At 38.8% G+C, this 21,492-nt stretch overlaps 1 protein-coding gene across 2 annotated transcripts in view; it reads left to right on the top strand.

Annotated features, from left to right (window-relative positions):
- Positions 1-21,492, top strand: part of LOC149262979 (peptidase uncH-like) — a 485,862-nt gene that overhangs the window by 371,592 nt on the left and 92,778 nt on the right. For both annotated transcript variants that reach the window (XM_089425556.1, XM_089425550.1), the window contains exons 15-16: positions 16,209-16,278; positions 16,406-16,500. In XM_089425556.1, the coding sequence (XP_089281682.1) occupies positions 16,209-16,278; positions 16,406-16,500 (165 nt within the window). The remainder of the gene's footprint in view (positions 1-16,208; positions 16,279-16,405; positions 16,501-21,492) is intronic.

Here is a 21,492-nt window from a genome sequence, read left to right as displayed (position 1 = left end):
TGTCGCACAGAATGTCTAGGCACCACGACAACGACTCAAATCCCGGGATTAGTAATGAAAATAAGGCAGATGAATCAACATAGACACTTTATGGAATTCATTGTTCAACAATCGTGAATGATGATGTCAATCCACGCCAATACACAGCTCCCCAAAAAATTTTCTGCTGGAAAATAAAGTCCTCGAGCCGCTTTTCCAATAGCAATGTGACTCTCTAATAATACCTAGGTCTTTGGTAATCTGACACTTGGCCCTAATGTAATTTGTCGAACCAAAAAAAAAATCAAATGTTTCTTGGATACAAATAATTCCTTGCCCATAATGATATTTGGTGCTTTCCCACCCCTCTTCAAATGATTCCACGACTCCATTTAAAGTGATATGCAATTTCGGCCAACACTAAACCTTGGTTTTCTACTTCGATAGTGCAAATTATTTTTTTGAAATTGGCTATCATAAGGAAATTTGTAGAGCGTTAATATTCGGAAGACAATTTCGCGCACACCACTAGATTAGGAGTTGATAATCCTGGCTATAATTTGCAATTGAAAACTGAAACCTGCAGGTTGAGCCAAGACCAAGGCTCTAATACCACTGTAATGTCCCAAATGAAATAAATTTGGAACAAACACTTCACATAAAAAATTTAACTCAAAATTTCTTCAAATAAAAAAAATGCCATTCATAAACAAAAGATTTCCATGTAAAATTTAACAATTAGTGCACTGCAATCCCATAACACACTGAATAAGAAAATTCTTATATTTTATTATAATAGATAAATTGGGGTTACATGCATATATAACCCAAATAGCTGAAATGAAAAGATGGCCTCTAAGATAATTTGTTGTACTGCTATACTAGCCCTCCAAACGGAACTGAACTATACCGCTGAGCTCTCCTGTGAATTCTGGATGAATTCACCAAGGGAGATGGGTACTCGCCCAATCTCACTGAATTACCCGAGGGTTTCCGTCCTAGGGCTATCAATGGTGTAGAGAACCAAGTTCTCAACCTCTCATACAAGAAACAATACCAACTCCAAGATGTCTCCAAATGATCTCCTCCTCCCCTTTTATAGATTTGATGGATAAATCTCCAAGCCTCTAGAAGCATCTTATTTTATTATTTTATTATTATTCTAGAAGCTCCTCCATTGACTTTATCTTAAGTGATATTTAATTTTATTTTATTTCACTTAAGTCACTTTTGGCCCTTTTTCTCCAATTAATTATTTTCCTTAATTAAATGACTAATTAAAGTCATTTTTAACCAAGGAAAATGGCAAATCGTCCACCATACTCTTTTTGGTCGCTGGAAGTCTCTTCTTAGCATCCCATCTTGTCAATGTTCTTGTTCCGGTTCCAAAGAACTATTACATTGAGGTGTTCCATCAATTAATCTCCCCGGAATGCCACCTTGAGCATAGTTAATTAAGTTATGCCCAATAATAACACTGCTTTTTGAAAGTTGTCGGAATGCGACGGAATGAAAGGCAAACTGTGTGGATGATGGAATATTTCAATAGAATGCTATCAAATCCCATAAAAACTCCTCAAAACTCCATCGGCACCCTTTCCTAGATTGGTATGGTCTCTTGTGCTGCTCAGTTAACTCTTGTCATTTCTGCCTTTAAAGTCCCGCTGAATACAATCGACACCTAGATCTGCCTGGTTTTGAATGCTCGATCTTCTGTATGTAGTGTTACAGCTGCTTTCGGCGCCGACTTTGGATGTGTATTGCAGAATGGTTTTCTCATGAATGCGCTCGCACCTAGTTTGAATGCGCCATCCCTCCATTAAACACCCCAATTGTTGACCCATACAACCTTTAAAGCTCTGCGCAGTCCTTTTCGGTGCTCTGATACACCTGGAGAAGTGTTTCATGATGTAGCAAACAGTCAGTCGAGTGCGGGCCTTTAACACTGAAATGATACGACACAGGCGAGCTCTGATTTCCCCTTGGGCCCCCTTTATTATAGCCCCTTTTGTAATTTTCCTCATAGGACCAGGGGCTGGAACCAAGGGCTTAGCCCTTTGGGCGCTAAGGCTTTCAAATAGTTGTGCGGGGGCCTTTTTCCTTTTAGAACTTGAATCATTGTTGATAGCGCCTTACAACACATTGACCGATATCACGAACGTGAAAACTTTATGAAATATGGCCTATGAAACATCGCATCCGGGGTCCTTTTCTTTATCGCAATTGGAATCCTGCATCTCGGCGCTTGATAGCATTTTACCTTTATCCTTTCCCCTTAACAACTGTGATCACTGATCTGCGGGGTGATGTCATCACCGCCATGTGTCACCTTGTGAGTGGTGACACATGTCACTCGGCAATGGCCCCATGGGACCCCTGAAAACTTTGAAACTAAGTGACACGTGTCATCTGCCACATCAGCATCCATACTGCCACATGTCCTCTGTACTGCCACGTCAACATCTGCACTACCACATCATTGATGACGTCAGTTGCCATGTCAACTTTGAGGTCCAATCATATGCCGCCACACGGCCCCTTGGAGGAGAGAGAAAAAGGCCTGCCAAACCCTGTTTTCGCGTGCATTTCCTTTTTTAATGAATTACGACACTCCCTGGAACTTTTACACTGTATCGCAAAATCGGCCCCCGTATGGTCTTGGAATGAAAACCTCGCCGATCCGCCGATATTGCGGGATTACAGGATGTGGGATTTACCGTACCGCCATACTGCCACGTGGAGGAGAGAGAAGTGGGCAGCTCGGCCTTGGTTTTTCCATGCTTTTCTTTGTTAGACTTTTTCGGCCCTCCCCGATGATTTCACATTATATCGCAAGATTTCCCCCGTGCAAGGTTTTGGAGTTTGTTGTGACGGCGAGACTGCGGGATCCCCGAGATGCGAGATGCAGGGACCTACGGGACTGTGGGATGCAGGGACCTACCGGACTGTGGGATGCAGGGACTTATGAGATTGCAAGGTGCGATATCAGTGTTCTGCACTTTGAACCATTGATAACCTTAAGTATGTGCCTCGGGACCTCGCCGAAATGCGGGATGCGGGACTGCCAGTAGTGTGAAGCTACGAGACTATGGCGTTGCGGGTGCGAGACTGCGGGTAGTGTGCCACGTGGCCCCCTCAGAGGAGAGAGAAAGGGGGTCCACCTGCCCTTGGTTTTTCAATGATTTTTAATGTAAATCGGCCTCTGCCCTTCCCCGACACTTTAACACTATCAGCGTGCTTCCCCCCCGCAATTCCTTAAGGATGGCCCATAAGGAACTGCGGGGGTCATGCAGGATGCGGGACTGCGGGATGTTCAATATGCTCAACTTGTTATGCCTGGGGTCCTCTAATAAGCTCTTTTCCTTCACTTCAAGGCAATAGGACTCCTGATCTTCCACATGCCATATCTTTTGATCCATAGGTCCATTTTGGGACTTCTATATATCGTTGGAAAGCTCATTTCGGGCACTATGTAATGTAGAGGGTCTAATCAATCTCTGATAACTTATGTGGCACAGGAAATGACTTCAACTTCACTGCTCTTATGCACCCTGGACCACTGATCGTTTGCAAAGCAGTGAGTGAGCAGTGAGTGACAACAGACAACGTCAGGAACCTCTGTCTCAGCAACATTGATATGATGACCTTCAATGGCACTTAATAACTTGGCCTTTTGGGAGGGAATCTTCATTATTTCGGTGACAGGAACCAAAATTTTTGAATTATTCAACCATCCTCCCAAATCAATATTTAATCCAGAGCTTGACCCAGGGTTGAAACTTCGAGAATTAATTTGATTATCATTTTGATCCTTATTTCTCCTTTCATAGGTCAACCCTTTATCTTTAGCGATTTCCAGAACTTGCTCCGGTGAAGGCTTTTCACCAAATAATTTAACTAACACATCCTTCTCATGGCCAAAGTTATTGATACTATAGGAAGATGTAAAAGGTCTAACTTCTTGACTATGCTCTTTAACTTCTGCCCAATTTTCCTGAGACAAATGATATTCTTTACCAACAACATTGACTTGATTATTTGTCCCAAACATTCCATTATCAACGATTCTCCTAATAGTGGGACAAGTGGCTTCTTCATGAAAAGCATCGCATGCCCTGCAATAAGGCAGAGCCTCATTCACTTGATTTGCAGATTCAAGCGGATTGGGAGGTCTCTGCTCACTAGATTGGCCTTTTCTCTGCCAAGTATTATTGCTTCGATTATTATTGTTATTCCTAGGTTGGAAATTTTGTGCTTGAGCTCTTTCCATTTGGATCAACCTAGACTGCAAAGTACTTATTTCCTTAGCATGGTTAGAGATTAATTTCGCTTGGTTAAGCTCCATGCTTTCAAGTTTTTGCATTAATTTTTGCATAGGGTCATCATCAGATTCTTTAACTTCTTTACCCTTAGGCTCTTTTAATTTAGTTGCAACCCTATCAAAGCCAGGAATTTCAGACTTCCTTGATGCCTTTTTATCCTTTTCCAACTCTTCTGCTAAAGCTTGGCAAACTTTATAATCACTAGTTTTAGCTCGTCTTAACTCATATGAGGTATCAGGATTAAAAGCATCGATGTAAAAATCTAGAAGAGATTTATCAGGAGGCTTATAATCTTGAGATATTTCCTTAATAATACCATTAAATCTCTGTAAAGTTTTGTAGATGTTCTATGCTAAGAGCAATTTCACTTTTCTCACAGCAATCATACAAGTAGTTAAGCAAAATGCAGATAGAACATATAAGCAGATCTTACAGAAGACAAATCAGAAACAGGAAAAATGTGTGTGTTCGTTTCGGCAGTCAACAGGATGCTTCAACCAGCAAAGTCTCCTTTGGTCAGCCAGCCCAGATGTGTCACAAGATCCCTCCAACTAGTAGATGAGTCAACCCAAGTCAATTCTACAAAAAGTCAACGCTGTCCTGAAAAGTCAACGCAGGGGCAAAACGGTCAACCCTTTGACCTCGATTTTTGTGCCAGATAGTACGGCCTTCAAAAATCGAACTTTCCACCAATTTTCAGCTTGATTGGACCAAGCGTTGACCAAAGTCAACGCTGGTCAAACTTTCTGCGAAACCCTAGCAGCAGAAAATCCGTACGGTCTGTCCTCTTCGTCCTTCCCACGTGTGGCTGAAATTCGTCCTCCAGGTAGCGTACTCTCTAAGATGAGAGAGGAAGATGTGAGTTGAGTTGTGATCAAATTCTCTCCAACTTTTCCTGTATATATATCTATCAATGAGGGTGTGTGACACATCTGTTGGGCATGTGAGCCTACATTACAAAACTGGCTGACCTTGCACATATAATTTATTAAGAATAATAAATTCAAAATATAAGTTCTGCTCATCGGATTAAGACTATTTTTATATGGATTTTACACCTCTCAGAAAGAGGAATCCAACAAAAATATTAGCCTCTTAATCTGAGCATCAGAACATGGAGTTTGGACCTAGTTGTCCAAATTTAACACTCCCTCTCAACTAGGGAGAACTCCATCTATTAGTGCAATTAACATCGTGAGTCATCCCGCCGAAACTTGCTTTGCTGGCTTCTTTATTTCAGAATAGAAGTGGGTCAGTCACAAAGACATCATTCCCCGACTGACATAGTCAGTCCAGAGGTCCCAGACCTCACAAATCTTGATCCCAGATCAAGTGGTTGGACCATGCCATCCTAGATAGAGAGTACGGCAATCTCTGATGCGTCCATCAGTCTTTGCTAATAGTCTCTAACTTTTCCACACCTCATTGGCCAAATGAGAGGTACTTCCCATGAGCCCTGAACTCAATGGGTAGGATGCATACGGGGCACAGATAAATGAGTGGCGAACCAGCTCAATAATCACAAGGGTGGGGCAAAAGCATTATGAGTGCTTATAGCTCCGAGAAGCTATCCCCAAAGCCCCCCAGAGCTCCCAGAGCTCATCGTCCAACAGGACCCATGTCATAGGGTCTTTCCACGACACCAAGACTCTCACGGAAGGTTAGGAACTTGACCTTCCCCAGGGGCTTAGTGAGAATATCCGCGACCTGCTCATCAGTTCCTATATGATCGAGCCTTACGGCGCCTCGCTGTACCATATCCCGGATAAAGTGGTACCTGATATCAATATGCTTGGATCGGTCGTGGAACACAGGATTCTCAGTCATACGAATCCCACTCTGATTATCACAGAGTATCACAGTGGTATCTAGCACATGTTGGAACAGCTCACTAAAGAGCTTCCTCAACCAAACTGCTTCACAACAGGCCATACTAGCAGCAATGTATTCGGCCTCCGTGGTGCTCAAAGCCACCGACTTCTGCTTCTTGCTCATCCATGAGATCGAAGCAGAACCAAGATTGAAACAGCATCCAGATGTGCTCTTACGATCCACCACACTGCCAGCCCAATCGACATCAGTATATCCACGGAGTATCACACTCCCGGCAGTGTATCTCAGCCCATGGTTTATCGTGCCCCGAAGATATCTCAAAAGATTCTTGGCACCAACCCAGTGAAAATGATGAGGCTCAACCATCTGTTGACTCAAAGTATTCACTGCAAAACATATGTCCGGACGGGTGTTCACTAAGAACATCAAAGCTCCTATGAGTTGACGATACTCAGTAGGATTGGCCAAGATAGGCCCTGCAGCGCTGCCACTCAACTTCTTAAAGTTGAGTTCCATTGGTGTCGACACGGACTTACAGTCCACCATCCCAAATCTTTCCAGAAGCTTCACAATATATTTTCCTTGAGAAAGGAAAATCTCTCCAGGTCTCTGCCAGACCTCCAGGCCTAGGAAATAGTGCATCAGTCCTAGGTCTTTCATCTCGAACTCAGCAGCAAGCTCCCTCTTACATTGATGAATGAGAGGGTCATCACCTGTCAGGAAGAGGTCGTCCACATACAGCACTAGAATGAGAGGCTTTCCTTCCACAACCTTAAAGTAAAGGTTTGGATCAGCATTGCTTCGAGTGAAGCCCAGCTTCATCAAGTAACTATCCATCCTCTCATACCAAGCTCTGGGTGCTTGCTTTAACCCATAGAGGGCTTTCTTCAACCTACAGACATAAGTGTCTCGATCTTGAACTTCAAATCCAGAGGTTGTTCTACATACACCTCTTCCTTTATTGCACCATGCAGAAAAGCGGTCTTGACATCCATCTGATGAAGACTCCATCCTTGCGTAGCAGCAAGGGCTATGATGGATCGGATGGTGGTATATCGTGCCACAGGTGCAAATATATCGTCATAGTCAATTCCTTCCTTTTGAGAGAAGCCACGGGCAACAAATCTTGCCTTAAACTTTTCAGCACTCCCATCAGGTCCATGTTTAATCTTGTAGAGCCATTTAGAGGTGACAACAGATTTGTCCTTCGGTCTCGGGACCACATCCCAGACATCATTCTTCATAATAGCCTCATATTCTTCATGCATAGCATCCTTCCAGACTTGATGCTTGATGGCTTCCTCAAAAGATCCAGGTTCAGATTGTATAATAGAACTCATGGCAGCTAGATACCCTTGGTATCTACACGGCTTCTTGCTTTCTCGGAATGTCCCCCTTGGGGCAGCATGACCCTTAGCATCTTCGAGGGTGTCCCTGAGCCATGATGGCCTCTTTCCTAGAGAAGGGGAAGGATCAAAAGGGTCCATAGGCCCTTCAACATCAGGCATAGTCTCATCCTGGGGTTCTTCCAGATTTCCAGGTCTTTCTTCATGATTTTCTTCAGATCTAGGAAGATCTACTACTTTCTTCAAGGAAGCATCTTCGTCAAAAGTGACATCATGGCTTATCTCTACTTCCCTTTGACCAGGTACATAGACTCTATATGCCTTAGAAGTCTCACTGTAGCCCACAAACATTCCTTTCTTTCCAGTAGCATCCAGCTTACTTCTCTTTTCTTTCGGCACATGAAAATAGACAGGACATCCAAAAATTCTAAAATGTGAGACATCAGGTTTCTTACCAGAGAAAACCTCTTCGGGAGTTTTGGAGTCCAAAGCGGAATGAGGGCATCGGTTTTGAATGTACACAGCAGTATTTGCAGCTTCTCCCCACAGAAACTTTGGAAGACCCTGGTCACATAGCATGGCACGGGCAGCTTCCACAATAGTCCTATTCTTGCGTTCAGCAACACCATTCTGCTCAGGAGTATATGCAGTGGTAGTCTCCCTCTTAATGCCAGCTTCTCTGCAAAAGTCTTTGAACTCATTTGACTCATATTCAGTGCCATTGTCAGTCCTCAAAATCTTGATCTTCTTTCCGGTCATATTTTCCACCAAGGCTTTGAAGGTACGGAACCACATGAAAGCCTCATCCTTCTTCTTCAAGAAGTATATCCAGGTTTTGCGAGAGAAGTCATCAGTAAATGTCATATAGTAAGAACATCCCCCTAGGGATGTTACAGGCAACATACCGGAAAGATCAGAATGGACCAGTTGCAATATCTCAGATGTCTTTGTGACACTTGAGGGGAAAGGTCCCCTTGAATGTTTTCCTTCAGCACAGCCCTTACATACACCTTCATGATTATTTCCAAAATCAGGCATCCCTGTCACCACCTTCCTTGCTTCGGGAAGAGCCTTGTAATGAAGGTGTCCAAATCTTCGGTGCCATAGTTCGGTTTGACGGATAGTATCACAAGTCATAGCTCCCAACGGACTCCCTCCAACCTGGTAGAGTGTACCAACTCTAAAACCAATTGAGATAGCTTCCTTGAAGCTCTTCTTCCACATGAGTACCTTTCCATCAGAGAAAGTTACATTGAATCCTTTGTCTTCCATGGCAGATACAGACACAAGGTTCTTCTTCAATTTGGGTACATAGAGTACATCTTGTAGATGGAGGACTTGTTCTTGAGACAAGTGGAGGGTCACAGTCCCGGTCCCTTTCACAGGATAAGTGGCATTATCCCCAAGGATAATTTCTAAATCAATATCCCTTTCAACCATGTCAGAAAGTGCTTCCTTGAATCCGGTGATGTGCCTTGAGGCACCACTATCAATTAGCCAGACATCCATAGTGTCGGGCGGAGATGCAGCTGAGAGAGCAGATATTAGAATATACTCATTTCTTTTATCAACAACATTAGACTCCTCATACCTGGTATTTCTGGTCCTTTTAGAAGGTGGATTGTTTCCTTCAAAGTGAGCCTTCCTCTTTCCTTTGGATTTGTCATTTCTTCGATTCCCATTCCTTCGGTTGTTGTTGTTGTCGTCACTATCGGGAGAATTCTTCTTGAAGGGGCATTCTCTAGCATAGTGTCCAGTCCTATGGCAGGTGAAACATTTACCCTTCTTCTCTTGAGTCTTAGTCCTTCCTTTGTCCTTAGAACCACCAGAGTTCTTCTTTCGGGAATGAGCAACATAGGCAGCGTTTCTTTCATTATCAAATTCCTTCATCCTTGTTTCTTCTTGCATACATCTAGACAGAAACTCATCAAAGTTAGGGATGGTATTATTGTTGAGAATGGTAGTTGTGAATACTTGCCATTCATATGAAAGTCCTCCAAGTGCGGTGAGAACCATCTCACGATCAGCTATTGTCTCCCCAATAGCTAGCAGATTGTTCCTGGTTTCAGTCAACTTCATAAAGAAAGTTTGAATAGACTCGTCTCGGCCCTTCTTTATATTCTTCAACTTGTTCTTGAGGAATAGCACTTGGTTCACATTGTTTACTTGGAACATAAGTATCAGTTTGTCATACATCTCCTTGGATGTGCCTAGTTCAGATATGTAGGCAACCAGACTCTTATTTATGGATTCCCTGATCAGCAGCTTTGCTCTGATTTCTCCCTTCTTATACTTGTTTCTAACAACAGCAGAGGCATTTGATGGGGGTTCTTGAATCTTCCCTGTCACATGATCTAGGAGATCATGATCTTCCAATTTGAGATCTAATAACATCTTCCAGGCATGGAAGTCATCACTTCCAGTCAGCTTGTCATTCTTCCTGAATTCAAGCTTAGTGGAATCCATTTCCTTCGATGATGATTGCTATAGATAGAGTTTGTCTTCACCTCAGCTCTGATACCATGTAAAGTTTTGTAGATGTTCTATGCTAAGAGCAATTTCACTTTTCTCACAGCAATCATACAAGTAGTTAAGCAAAATGCAGATAGAACATATAAGCAGATCTTACAGAAGACAAATCAGAAACAGGAAAAATGTGTGTGTTCGTTTCGGCAGTCAACAGGATGCTTCAACCAGCAAAGTCTCCTTTGGTCAGCCAGCCCAGATGTGTCACAAGATCCCTCCAACTAGTAGATGAGTCAACCCAAGTCAATTCTACAAAAAGTCAACGCTGTCCTGAAAAGTCAACGCAGGGGCAAAATGGTCAACCCTTTGACCTCGATTTTTGTGCCAGATAGTACGGCCTTCAAAAATCGAACTTTCCACCAATTTTCAGCTTGATTGGACCAAGCGTTGACCAAAGTCAATGCTGGTCAAACTTTCTGCGAAACCCTAGCAGCAGAAACCCTAGCAGCAGAAAATCCGTACGGTCTGTCCTCTTCGTCCTTGCCACGTGTGGCTGAAATTCGTCCTCCAGGTAGCGTACTCTCTAAGATGAGAGAGGAAGATGTGAGTTGAGTTGTGATCAAATTCTCTCCAACTTTTCCTGTATATATATCTATCAATGAGGGTGTGTGACACATCTGTTGGGCATGTGAGCCTACATTACAAAACTGGCTGACCTTGCACATATAATTTATTAAGAATAATAAATTCAAAATATAAGTTCTGCTCATCGGATTAAGACTATTTTTATATGGATTTTACACCTCTCAGAAAGAGAAATCCAACAAAAATATTAGCCTCTTAATCTGAGCATCAGAACATGGAGTTTGGACCTAGTTGTCCAAATTTAACAATCTCCTATTAAACTCTTCAACTATCTCATTCTCTTTCTTTTTTATGATATTGATAACCTTAACCAAATGCCTTTCTTCTTTGTTATCTCCAAATTTATCTTTGAAGGCATTCACGATTGATTGAAAAGAATCGAACGTGTTATCTGGCTTCTCTATAAACCATTCCAAAGCATCTTGCTCTAAGGTAAGAACAAAAAGTCTCATTTTTACATCCTCTTGATTGTTACCTCTAGACCACTTACCCCACCAACCACAAAAAGCTCTTAGATGAGATTTGACACTAACTGCATTATTTCCTTGAAAAGAAGGCAACTTATCGATACCATTTTGAGGGAAATCATGGGGATAACCCTGAATGTTAGCAAAGTTACATGGGGCAAAGATATCCATGATATCTTGCTGGAGATGGTCAAGGAAGAGTGAATGGATATCAGAGAGAGCTTCCTGTTCGAGATTATCAAGAAGTGTACGAGAAGAGAGCTTGTGTAATCGGACTCTGAGAACCTTTTCAGGATCCGGAGCAAGATTAACCAAGCTACTTGGATTTCTCCTAGTACACACTCCTGTAGAAAATGGAATAAGTGGAGTTGCCACCCAGACATAAATCTAACTTAGACACCCGAGATGAAAGACAAGAAGATGAAAATGAATGAAATGAATGCCGTAAAGCCAAGGTCCAATAAATTGGGGATAAACACCCGAGATGAAAGACGAGAAGATGAAAATGAATGAAATGAATGTCGTAAAGCCAAGGTCCAATAAATTGGTCCCTGACAATGGCGCCAAAAAATGTTGTTGCACAGAATGTCTAGGCACCTCGAAAACGACTCAGATCGGGGGCTGTCACCGTGATCCACAATCTCTCCGTTTAAGTTGTCTCCCAACAACAAGCTAACGAGGGTAGACCCTATGGGAATGGAGTGAAGGAGAACTAATTGGGAACCAACCAGTTCGGGAGACACAGTTAAGCGACCAAGTACTTGTTTTAGATTTAGCAAGACTTATAGGATTTGATTAGATTTAGACGATTGATACCAGTGCCTTATGGAGTCAACTATCTTGCTAGGAAATTTAGGACCAAGTAATTGATGAACAACTGCTGCTTGGATGAATAACTATCTTATATGAAATGCAAATCCTAAAACTAATGTGAGATGCAAGAATATTGATTAATTTTAGTTAAATGCCTATCTAAGTTTTAACCCTTCGATCCTTTCTATATTGACCCTGATTTTGTAGTAAGTGGCAGAGAGAAGATAAAGTGAAGCACACTAGGGTGTGATTAACGATATCTCTCTTGAAAATCTAACATACCCAGTTTCGCCGGCGCTACAGAGACTGTGGCTCTGACGACTGCAAGGTCACTGTTTTAAGTACTAAGAGAAACGGGCTTCTCAAGCAAAGATGAATGGATACCTATCTTTCTATCGACCAAGCTTATGCTTGGAAGTAAATTTTAATTATGCAAGACTAACTTAATATGCAAGTGCACGAAATGATTAGAAGATGGAGCGAAATGAAGCTAGATCAAGGATTGAAAACGCTTATATCACAGTTTATTTTTGAGCTATATGCCAAAGCCTTAATTGCCAAAATAAATATTCACTTCACAAGACATTGACAAAACATTCAACTCAACAATGTGGTTAAAATAGCACACTATAATGCCCAATATGAAATTAAATCACAAGCTTATCACTTCAATTTATCTAGATCCTTTCCAATGCAATTATAGCTCAAAGAGAACAAAAACATCACAGTTATCTTCAGATCCTTCAAGATCACCCTTTTATTAGGGATTCTCCAAGATAATGCAATTTATGTAGATGCTCAAAATATTCAAGAACTGAAAGATATACAATTTTCCATAAGTCCATGATAAAGTATTCAACAATTACTTGAAAAATTCTCAAAATAAAATATGCAAGAAATATCCAATAATTCAAGTAAATAAACCCACACTTAGAGTTAATTAAACAATGAGCAATCTCAATAGATATCAAGCACTAAAACATTTAAAACCCAATACCAATGATCATGAAACTTAGTTGAAGCATGCAAAAGGCTTAAGCATTTAAATTTCGAAAATTAATTACTAGGGAAAACTATGAAATTTAAATTCTAATCAAATAAATACTTCCAAGTGATTCTGGATTTAAATGATTTTCTTAAATAACTCCAATCCAGAAAATATTTATTTTTCCTCTTATAGTCAAACTTTGAGATAATTTAAAATTTAAGTTACTTCGACTATAAGATTTTTTTTTTTATTTTTCACCACAATTTTTTTTAAAGTTTGTGGGCCCCAAAACCCTTATCACATAAACTCAAAAGGACTTAGATTTTTTAAAACAAATTTATGTCACTCCTTAAAAATCCTTTTAGGTTAAATGTAATGATGTTTGTGAATAAATTTCTTTTGTAAGAGCCAAAATAAATCTAATGTGGAAAATTTTTAAATTTTAAATATAAATCTAAGGTGGAAAATTTTTAAATTTTAAATTTTTTATGGGCCAAAGGCCACTTAAAAATTTAAATCAAATGTTTATAAAAGTTTAATTCCCTTTAAAAGGTCAAAAGGTGCGCTAAGAAAAATTAATATGAATGAAATGTGCGTTAAGGTTTGATGTAGGTTAATGGAAAGGAATTCACACACGGGCTAAGGGACAACGAGGATGAGGGACGTGAATGGAGGGCCACAGATGGGAGAGAAGACTGCGGGGAGGAAAAAGGGATGTGTAGGGAGCAGGAAGAGTAGGGTACGCGGACAGAAAGGGAGCCTACGCAGAGGACAAGGAAGATGGGACTGCATGCAACGGGCAAGGGTTTCAAAGGAAATGAGGAGCTGTGAGGAAGAGGAATGCCCGCGGAGGGATAGGACTTCATGAGAAAGGAAAAGGAACACAGGGAAAACAAGGATTTAGAGCCGTGGGCAAAAAAAGAGCTCATGCGGAATTGAATAACGATATGACTGCGTGTAGGAGTAAAGGGAATGTGTGAGGAGAGAAAAACGCAGAGGGAGAGAAGGGGAAAACGCATGCAGAGGAAATGAGGGTTAGTAGCAAAAAACACAGAGAAATTTGGTAGTGAATTTGCAGAGAAGAAATGGAACGCAGAGGATGAGGATAAGGAAACAAGCTAAGGGAAAAACGTAGAGGGTGAGGCCAAAAATTTATGTAAACTTAAAAAAAAAATTTGCCCAATTCCTTTTTTTTAACGATATCGGAGAATTTTTATGAAGAAACCTGGATCTAGAATTCTTTCCTGTAAACAAATTATTTTTGAGGCAAGATCTTGCCCTCTCGGGCCTAGATCTGTCTCAGATCTTGAAAAATCTCCTTGTAAAACTTTAGATCTACTCCTACATAAGCGAAAACCAAAAACCCAAGACCCAATACATGTACAAAAAACTCTGAAATTAAACCCAAATCCCAAGTTAGAAAACAAAGATAAAAATTTTAACTTTTCAGATCTATACATTTAAATTACAGATCTATCAGATCTGAGGTGTCTGAGTCCAACTCTGCTCCCAGATCTGTATATTTGAGACTCTTTCTAGTAAGATCTAACAATTTAACACAATATTTTGAAGATAACTAATTTTTTAAGTTTTAGGCACTAGCCCAGGACACCCCTACAAGATATAATTCGTTAGATAATCTAGGAATTTTAATCTAGAAGGCTCTCTAGATCCTAAGTTTTGGGAGTCGGTTGGTTCAACTGATAAATTCCCCAAATGCCCAAAATTTCTAAATCAAATGATTTCTGCACACTTATAAAATAAGTCGTTAAACCAATAGAGGTATAAAATAACTATTAAATCTTTAAAGATTAGAGATATCTGCTAATCAATTAAAATCTTAATGCTATCTTAAAACCCAACAACCTAAACAAGATACCTATGCAATAGATTGATCTACAAGAGCTATTAACCAACGACCTATAAATAAGATCAACAAAACTTTAAATACAAGTTACTATAAAATACCAGAGAGGAACACTGCCATCAAGTAAAATCCCAAAGACTTTGCATTGTATTATTCCATAAAAGTTTACAAGATCTTCAAGAGCTAGTACATGATTCAATGATCGAATGCTTTCAAATGACAAATGACCTTTAATTTTTAGATTAATTGTCCAACGGCTAGTTGGCTTGATCCCCGTCAAAGTAATCTCAATCGTTAGAAAAAATTAATTATCTTTTAATCTCCTCTATCGAAATTATTTTATTTTTTGAGGAAATTCGAATTGTTCATCTAATTGAATTTTAATCAACTCAAAATTAATTATTTTGAGTTGATTTCATCAAAAAATTGAGGTAGACTAAACTACCAAGGCCCAAGGGTTCAGAATTCTCTTGAAATTTTCAATATTCCCTTGGTCGGGGACCTCCAAAACTTAATTCTTCTAGAATCCACAAATTTTTTAATTTGGAGAATTAATTTTTCTTAGAACTTAAAATTAATTAAATTTATGGCTTATAATTTTAATTTATTTTTGCCAGAGAATTTAATTAATTGACTCATGAAGGGATTAATAATTTTTCCAACCCTCAAATAATTTAACCATGGTGTCTAAATATGGGGGACCATGCACTAAAATATTTTTTACATCAAGATATTACAATTCTATACATGAAGGGGGGGACAACCGTTCGTTATAGACCCTCAGTCATTTACCCAATTCTACGACTCAAATATGATCTAGTAGACCAAGTAATTTGTAATAAAGAAATTTAGCCAATTAGCTTAAATTATTTCCAAATTACTTTACAGAAGACTCGACTAGAACACTAGGACTTACCTAAAATCTTGACGACAAAATCCACTCTAGCTTTGGGGTGAGGTTGAAGGGAAAAACTCTGCCGATCATCCGTGTTTAGAAGCACACGTAAATCGATGAGACAAAAAACCTCCTAGGATAGAAATCGTCACCAAAAAGATAGGATTACTTAGGTTGTTACATACATAGATGGTCTTACTAAGATCATTTACATTATAAACTTCCAGAATGGGTTGACAACTTTTACAAAAGTATCACTGAGGATGATAACGAATTCTGGATAATCTCCACTGCCCGAGCATGATGCAATCTACTTGTGAAAATGTGCACTACTATAGGGTAGTTGGCGCAGAGTGGTCAACAGGACCATAAGTGAGTTAATTGCAAATTTTTTGATGTACTTAGTGTGTTAATTGAATGAATGAAATCCCTTATAGTATTTCTTATTTATAGTATTTGGCAGGATATTCTGACCTTGTCTATATATGTTGATTAACTGTTTAAGATACGATCTTTATTGAATTTTGATAGGAAGTTTTAGTATCCCATGCCATGTTATACTAATGCAATGATTAACTATGGAATAGGTTGCTGACTTGTCACTATTGAAAGCTGATACACACAAGTTTGAATCATATTACACGGACAGTCTTGTTGGTACGTAAAACATACTTGTCTAGTCAGCAATCCTTTTTTATGACTTTTGATCTCTTTTTCCATTTGTTTTTCTACCTTTCTCACTCACAAATCTAATCTATTTATTTTGTCACTGCATAATAATCAGGGAAGGATGAATCATTACTGTATTTGCGATCACCCATCAATTTTGTTGATAGGCTTTCATGTCCAATAATCTTATTTCAAGGATTAGAAGACAAGGTATGTTAATTTAGCTCTAAGCTTTCTCCTTTGGTATGGAAATAAAATGTCATAATTTGCTGGAAATGAAATGAATAATAATTTATATTAATGACCAGAACGGGACAAAATAGGTCAAAGAGTAGAAAGTACAAGCATTTATGGCTAAGAAAGGGAGGTGCAACTTGCAAGAAGCATCCCCTAAAGTGAGAAAAATGAGTCCACTATATCAACGTAAAATGACATAATAAATGGGCTCTTTATTTTTATCGATCACATCTATGCACCATGTTCTGGAGAAATTCTAGATGAAAAGGAAATTAGAATAGGTCTCCTATCAGTTCAAGTTCCATTTCATTTTTTGTAGGCTTGGAGGTTGTTATGGCCTTAAATAATAATTCAGTACTCATAGAAATAGCATTTATTACTTATTAAATGCGTTTTTGATTATTAATGACATCCATACTATATACTGATTAACAATTTTGCTATACACTAAATACCAGTGTAATAACAGCTGTACTATGCAGATCTACTGAGAGAAATACCACATTTTAAATGACAGTTGCACTTCATTAGTTGTAGAGTTTTATACGTTAAATGCAGCATGTACTATCCTTAAATGCAGGGCACGGAACACTCTAGTTGCTTTCCATATGACAGCCTTTGTAGAAGGAAATACTACACTTAGTTTCAGTCCATATCACAAAATTTGTAGTAGGACGCCTTGCATTCACTGCAGACAGCTGCCTCTTTGAAAAAGTGTATATTGACAAAAGGAGGAATTGAGATGGCTGTTCTCCCCCAGTGAACACATACTTTTCTTTCCTAATTAAATGCATACTATGATTTCAGCAAATTAGTTGCAACTAAAACTGAACAAATCCAGCAAATCTTCCCTAATAAATATAATGAAGTCACATACCAAGTGCAATAAAATCTCCATAATAATTTGAATGTTTTTCTCTGCTATTCATTGCACATTTATTGAATAAATGTAATGATTTCAGTTGTGAGTATTGCTTTGTCTAATTTTATGAGATTTTAGGCCAACCGCTGCACATTTTTAACAGTTTCCTTGTACTAGTTTCATTGTACCATACTATTATTATAATCAGTTAGTTTTTTTTTAATAACTACAATCATTATTTAAGGGGATCACATCCATTGTCATGGACATTAATTCCATATCGGATAGCAACATATACTCAGGGTATGCATATAGATATTATGCTCATGATTTTATTTGTACGGGGAGACGAATAGGGTTAATGTCAATATCCTAGCACCAAAGCTCAACATCCAAGGTTTTGGGGCTGGAGGATGGCCAATCATCAATGTCGATTCCTCATCAAAGTCAGTACTCTTTGTTGTCGCACAAAGTGTCTAGGCACGACGACAACGCACAGAGTAAGGGCTGTCACTCTTGATCCTTACTCACTCCGTTTAGACTCTCTTCTAGGCAAGTCAAAGGGGGTAGTCCCTAAGGTAAATGGATGCGAAAGCCTATGGAACACAGGCTCTAGGAGACTTAAAGATGGAAACTTGACTAATGTAAATGTATCTTGATTAACTCAGATGAATAGATTAAATGTTAATGTAACCAAGACACGACCACAAGATATAAATAATTATAGACCAGTGCCTTTAATATTTGAATTAACCATCAACTAAATAAAACAAGTTATCCAAAACAATTTTCAATATGTGACGAACAATGACAATCATGAATAATCAATATAAATGCCCAACACTGTAACATGCAAAAGGTTCCAGATTTAAAAAGGTTTTCATTAACTGCGCAGATCTAGATTCAACTAACTTTCGTCAATAGCCAAATATGATTCAAAATGTTTATTGCACCTTGACCATAGAAAAATCATGAAAATGCATTTAATCACCAGATAACACCAAGGGACTTTGGATTAACGCTTCAATTATTCCTTGGGGAAAATATAAAGAAGTAGACAAATCAACGAGTTAAAAAAAATATCAAAATTTTTAATGGGCCATAGGCCACATTAAAAATTTTAATGTTTAAGCGAAACCCCTTCAATTTATTTTAAACTCCTTAGTCACCAAAGCTTTTTTAGACTTTTAAAATTTTAAAATGTTTTAATGTTTTTAAGATTTTATTTTTTATTTTTTAATGTTTAGAACCTTTTTAATTTTGAATTTTTTTTAGGTTTTTTAAATGTTTTAATTTTTTAGGATTTTTAATTTTTAAAAGTTTTAAAAATGTTTTATTTATTTTTAAATGAAATCAAAATCAAGATAAAAATAAAATAAATAATAAAATCAAAACAAAATTAAAGTGAAAATGAAATACAAATCAAAGAGTCATAAATAAAATAAAAAATAAATACAAAATCAAATTTCAAATGAAACTAAAAAATACGCTAACCCTAATGCATATGCAATGCAAACTAAATAAAAGAAAATAGAAAACGAAAGTCGATTTGAGAGTTCTGTTGGGTTTTGCAGGTTTGACGATAGGAGGGAAGAGCAACTCGACGAAGGTGATCAGATAGAGCTCGAGTGAGGAGAGGGGAAGAAAGGAATGCTAGCAAGAGGAGTATCCACAGGTAGAGAGGAGAAAGCTGAAGGTGCAGGGGTTGACGAAGGCAGGAGGAAACCCAATGGCATGTCGTGGGAGATAGTGGAGGGAAGAAGGCCGCGGAGAATGAGAGCAACAATGATAGCAACGAAGAAGGAGAGGGCAGCGTGCAAGGAGACAAAATGAGGGATTGCATGAGGGTTTGAAAGCTGATAGCAATGCGGGCGGATGGCGGTATGTTGCCGAATGGTTTCGTGGGAGCTAAGGAGAAGAACGAAGACTCAAGAGCAGAATGCGTGGAGGGCAGGCTGGAGCCGTAAGGGATTTCGAAAAGGCAACTGCATAGGAGGGAATCGCAGGCCAAATGAAATCACGTGGGGAGATGCAAGGATGGCTGCTCGAGGGTGATGAAGAATGGATGTGGGTATTTCCTATTGCCGGTGAGCAGAGAAGGGGCAGCGATGGAGCTGGCTGCGTGAGGGAAATGAGCGTGAAAGGAAATGGGGGTTCACTCTTTGCTTGTTTGCTACGTATGCAGGTTTTCTAGAGCAAAACCTTGGACTTGAGCAGCAGATCAAATGCAGAGGGTATGGCAACAAAAGAGAACTACGTGAAGACAGAGGAAAAACTCAGGCAGACAAAAATTTCTAGATCTAAAAAAAAAAAATTAAAACCCAAACTCAAACAACAAAAATTTTCTTTCGAAATTTTTTCAGAAAACCTGAGGCGGCAAAGGAACTGCATTCAGAAAACGAATTTCACACCGATATGTTTTAATGTTTCAGATTTCCCGGAAATTTTGATTAAAATGATATATTCCTGCTTAAGATTTTCAGTGAAACCCTCACAAAATTTCTAGATAAAAATTTAAATTTAAAACCCTTGGACTGCAAACCTCTGGATAGAATCCCTACAAAAAAATGACTCTGACAAACCCCAGAGATCCAGATCTTACCTTGCAGGGCCTAGATCTGGACTCTACACGGTTTTCTCCTTTAGATCTTTAGCTGCAATACACAAGAAACACCCAAGCGATATGTACAATGACCCAACAACTAAAACCCATAAAACCCAAGTCAGAAAACTGAAGAAAATTAAAGATCTATGTACATAAATGGCAAATCTATCAAATCTAGGGAGTGTGAGTTTGACTCTGCTTCCAGATATGATGATCTGAGGCTCTCAACAGCCAAATCTAATGATTTAGCATAGAAAAAATTAAATTTTTTGAATTTTAAAGGAGGTACTAAGCTCAAAACCCTTCATGCATCACCCATAGAAAAAAATATCTTATGATAAGCCTGAGATCAAATTCAAGCTGGGCTCTTTAGAAAACACAGATCGAGAGTTGGCTGGTTCAACTGAGAACTTCCCCGAACGCCTGATGATCTAAAAATGAAAACTTTCCTGCAAAACCCAATTCAACTGTCAACATAGAGCGAGGAAACGATAATGAAATTCAGTTTTAATAGAGATACCTGCTATTATATTCAAAACTTAAATTATCATTCAAACCCCAGTGATTGAGCAAGATACCTGTACTCAAATCACTCTTCAGAAAGCTATCATCAATGGCTAAAAAGAAATCTATGCATGAAAATGACACATCTTACAGTATTTCCACGAAGAGTAACACCAACAGAAATTAGCCCCAAAGTCTTTCTTTATTGTTCATAAAAAAGTTACAAGAGAGCTTTTCACTTATTACATGATCCAAAAGATCGGATCTTCTCAACTGACAAATGACCTCCTATTTAAAGATAAATCCTCCAATGGCTAGTTCAAGTGATCCTCGTCAAAGCAATCTCGACCGTTGATGAGGATTAAAATTTCTTTTAATCTCATCTGTCGAAATTTTAAATTATTGAGGAAATTCGAATTTTTCAATTAAATGAATTTTAATTAATTCAAAAATTAAATTTTTGAATTACTTTCCTCAAAATTTTGACTTTGACTTAACTCCAGGGACCAAAGGCTTAAAATTTAGCAAAATAATTAATTTACCTTTGTCCTAAGACCTTTTAAAATTTGAATTTTAAAGGTCCCACAAATTTTGCCTTTGGAAAATTTAAATTCAGTGTTGTTAAATTCGCGATATTATCGTTTTTTTGCAATTTTTTCAGCAAAAAGATAAAATCACGAGTAGTACTCGGACTTTTTTTTTATACACAATTTTTTCGAAAAAATCGCAGAGGGTCGGGGCAGCGCGATTTTAAAAGGAAAAAAACGATTTTGTTTTATTTCATTTGGACAGCAGAGCGCGCGGAGGGCTATGGAGACTTGGAGTGTTGGAGAGGCTTGGAGATTTTGCCATTTTGGAGCTAAATCAACTGCGTGGAGGAGAAAATCAAAGAGTGTGCTAAGGAGGAGACTGATTACCTCCATAAAAACGGTATGGGCACCAATTTTTTTTTTTTGTTTTCATTGTTTTGAAACTTTGTTTTTGTTTTTTTCAA

The sequence above is a fragment of the Pinus tabuliformis genome, chromosome 6, assembly GCF_031772625.1.
Source record: "Pinus tabuliformis cultivar Carrire ecotype Pingquan chromosome 6, CPIR1, whole genome shotgun sequence".
Lineage (NCBI taxonomy): Eukaryota > Viridiplantae > Streptophyta > Pinopsida > Pinales > Pinaceae > Pinus > Pinus tabuliformis.
This window is presented reverse-complemented; position numbering and strand designations above follow the sequence as displayed.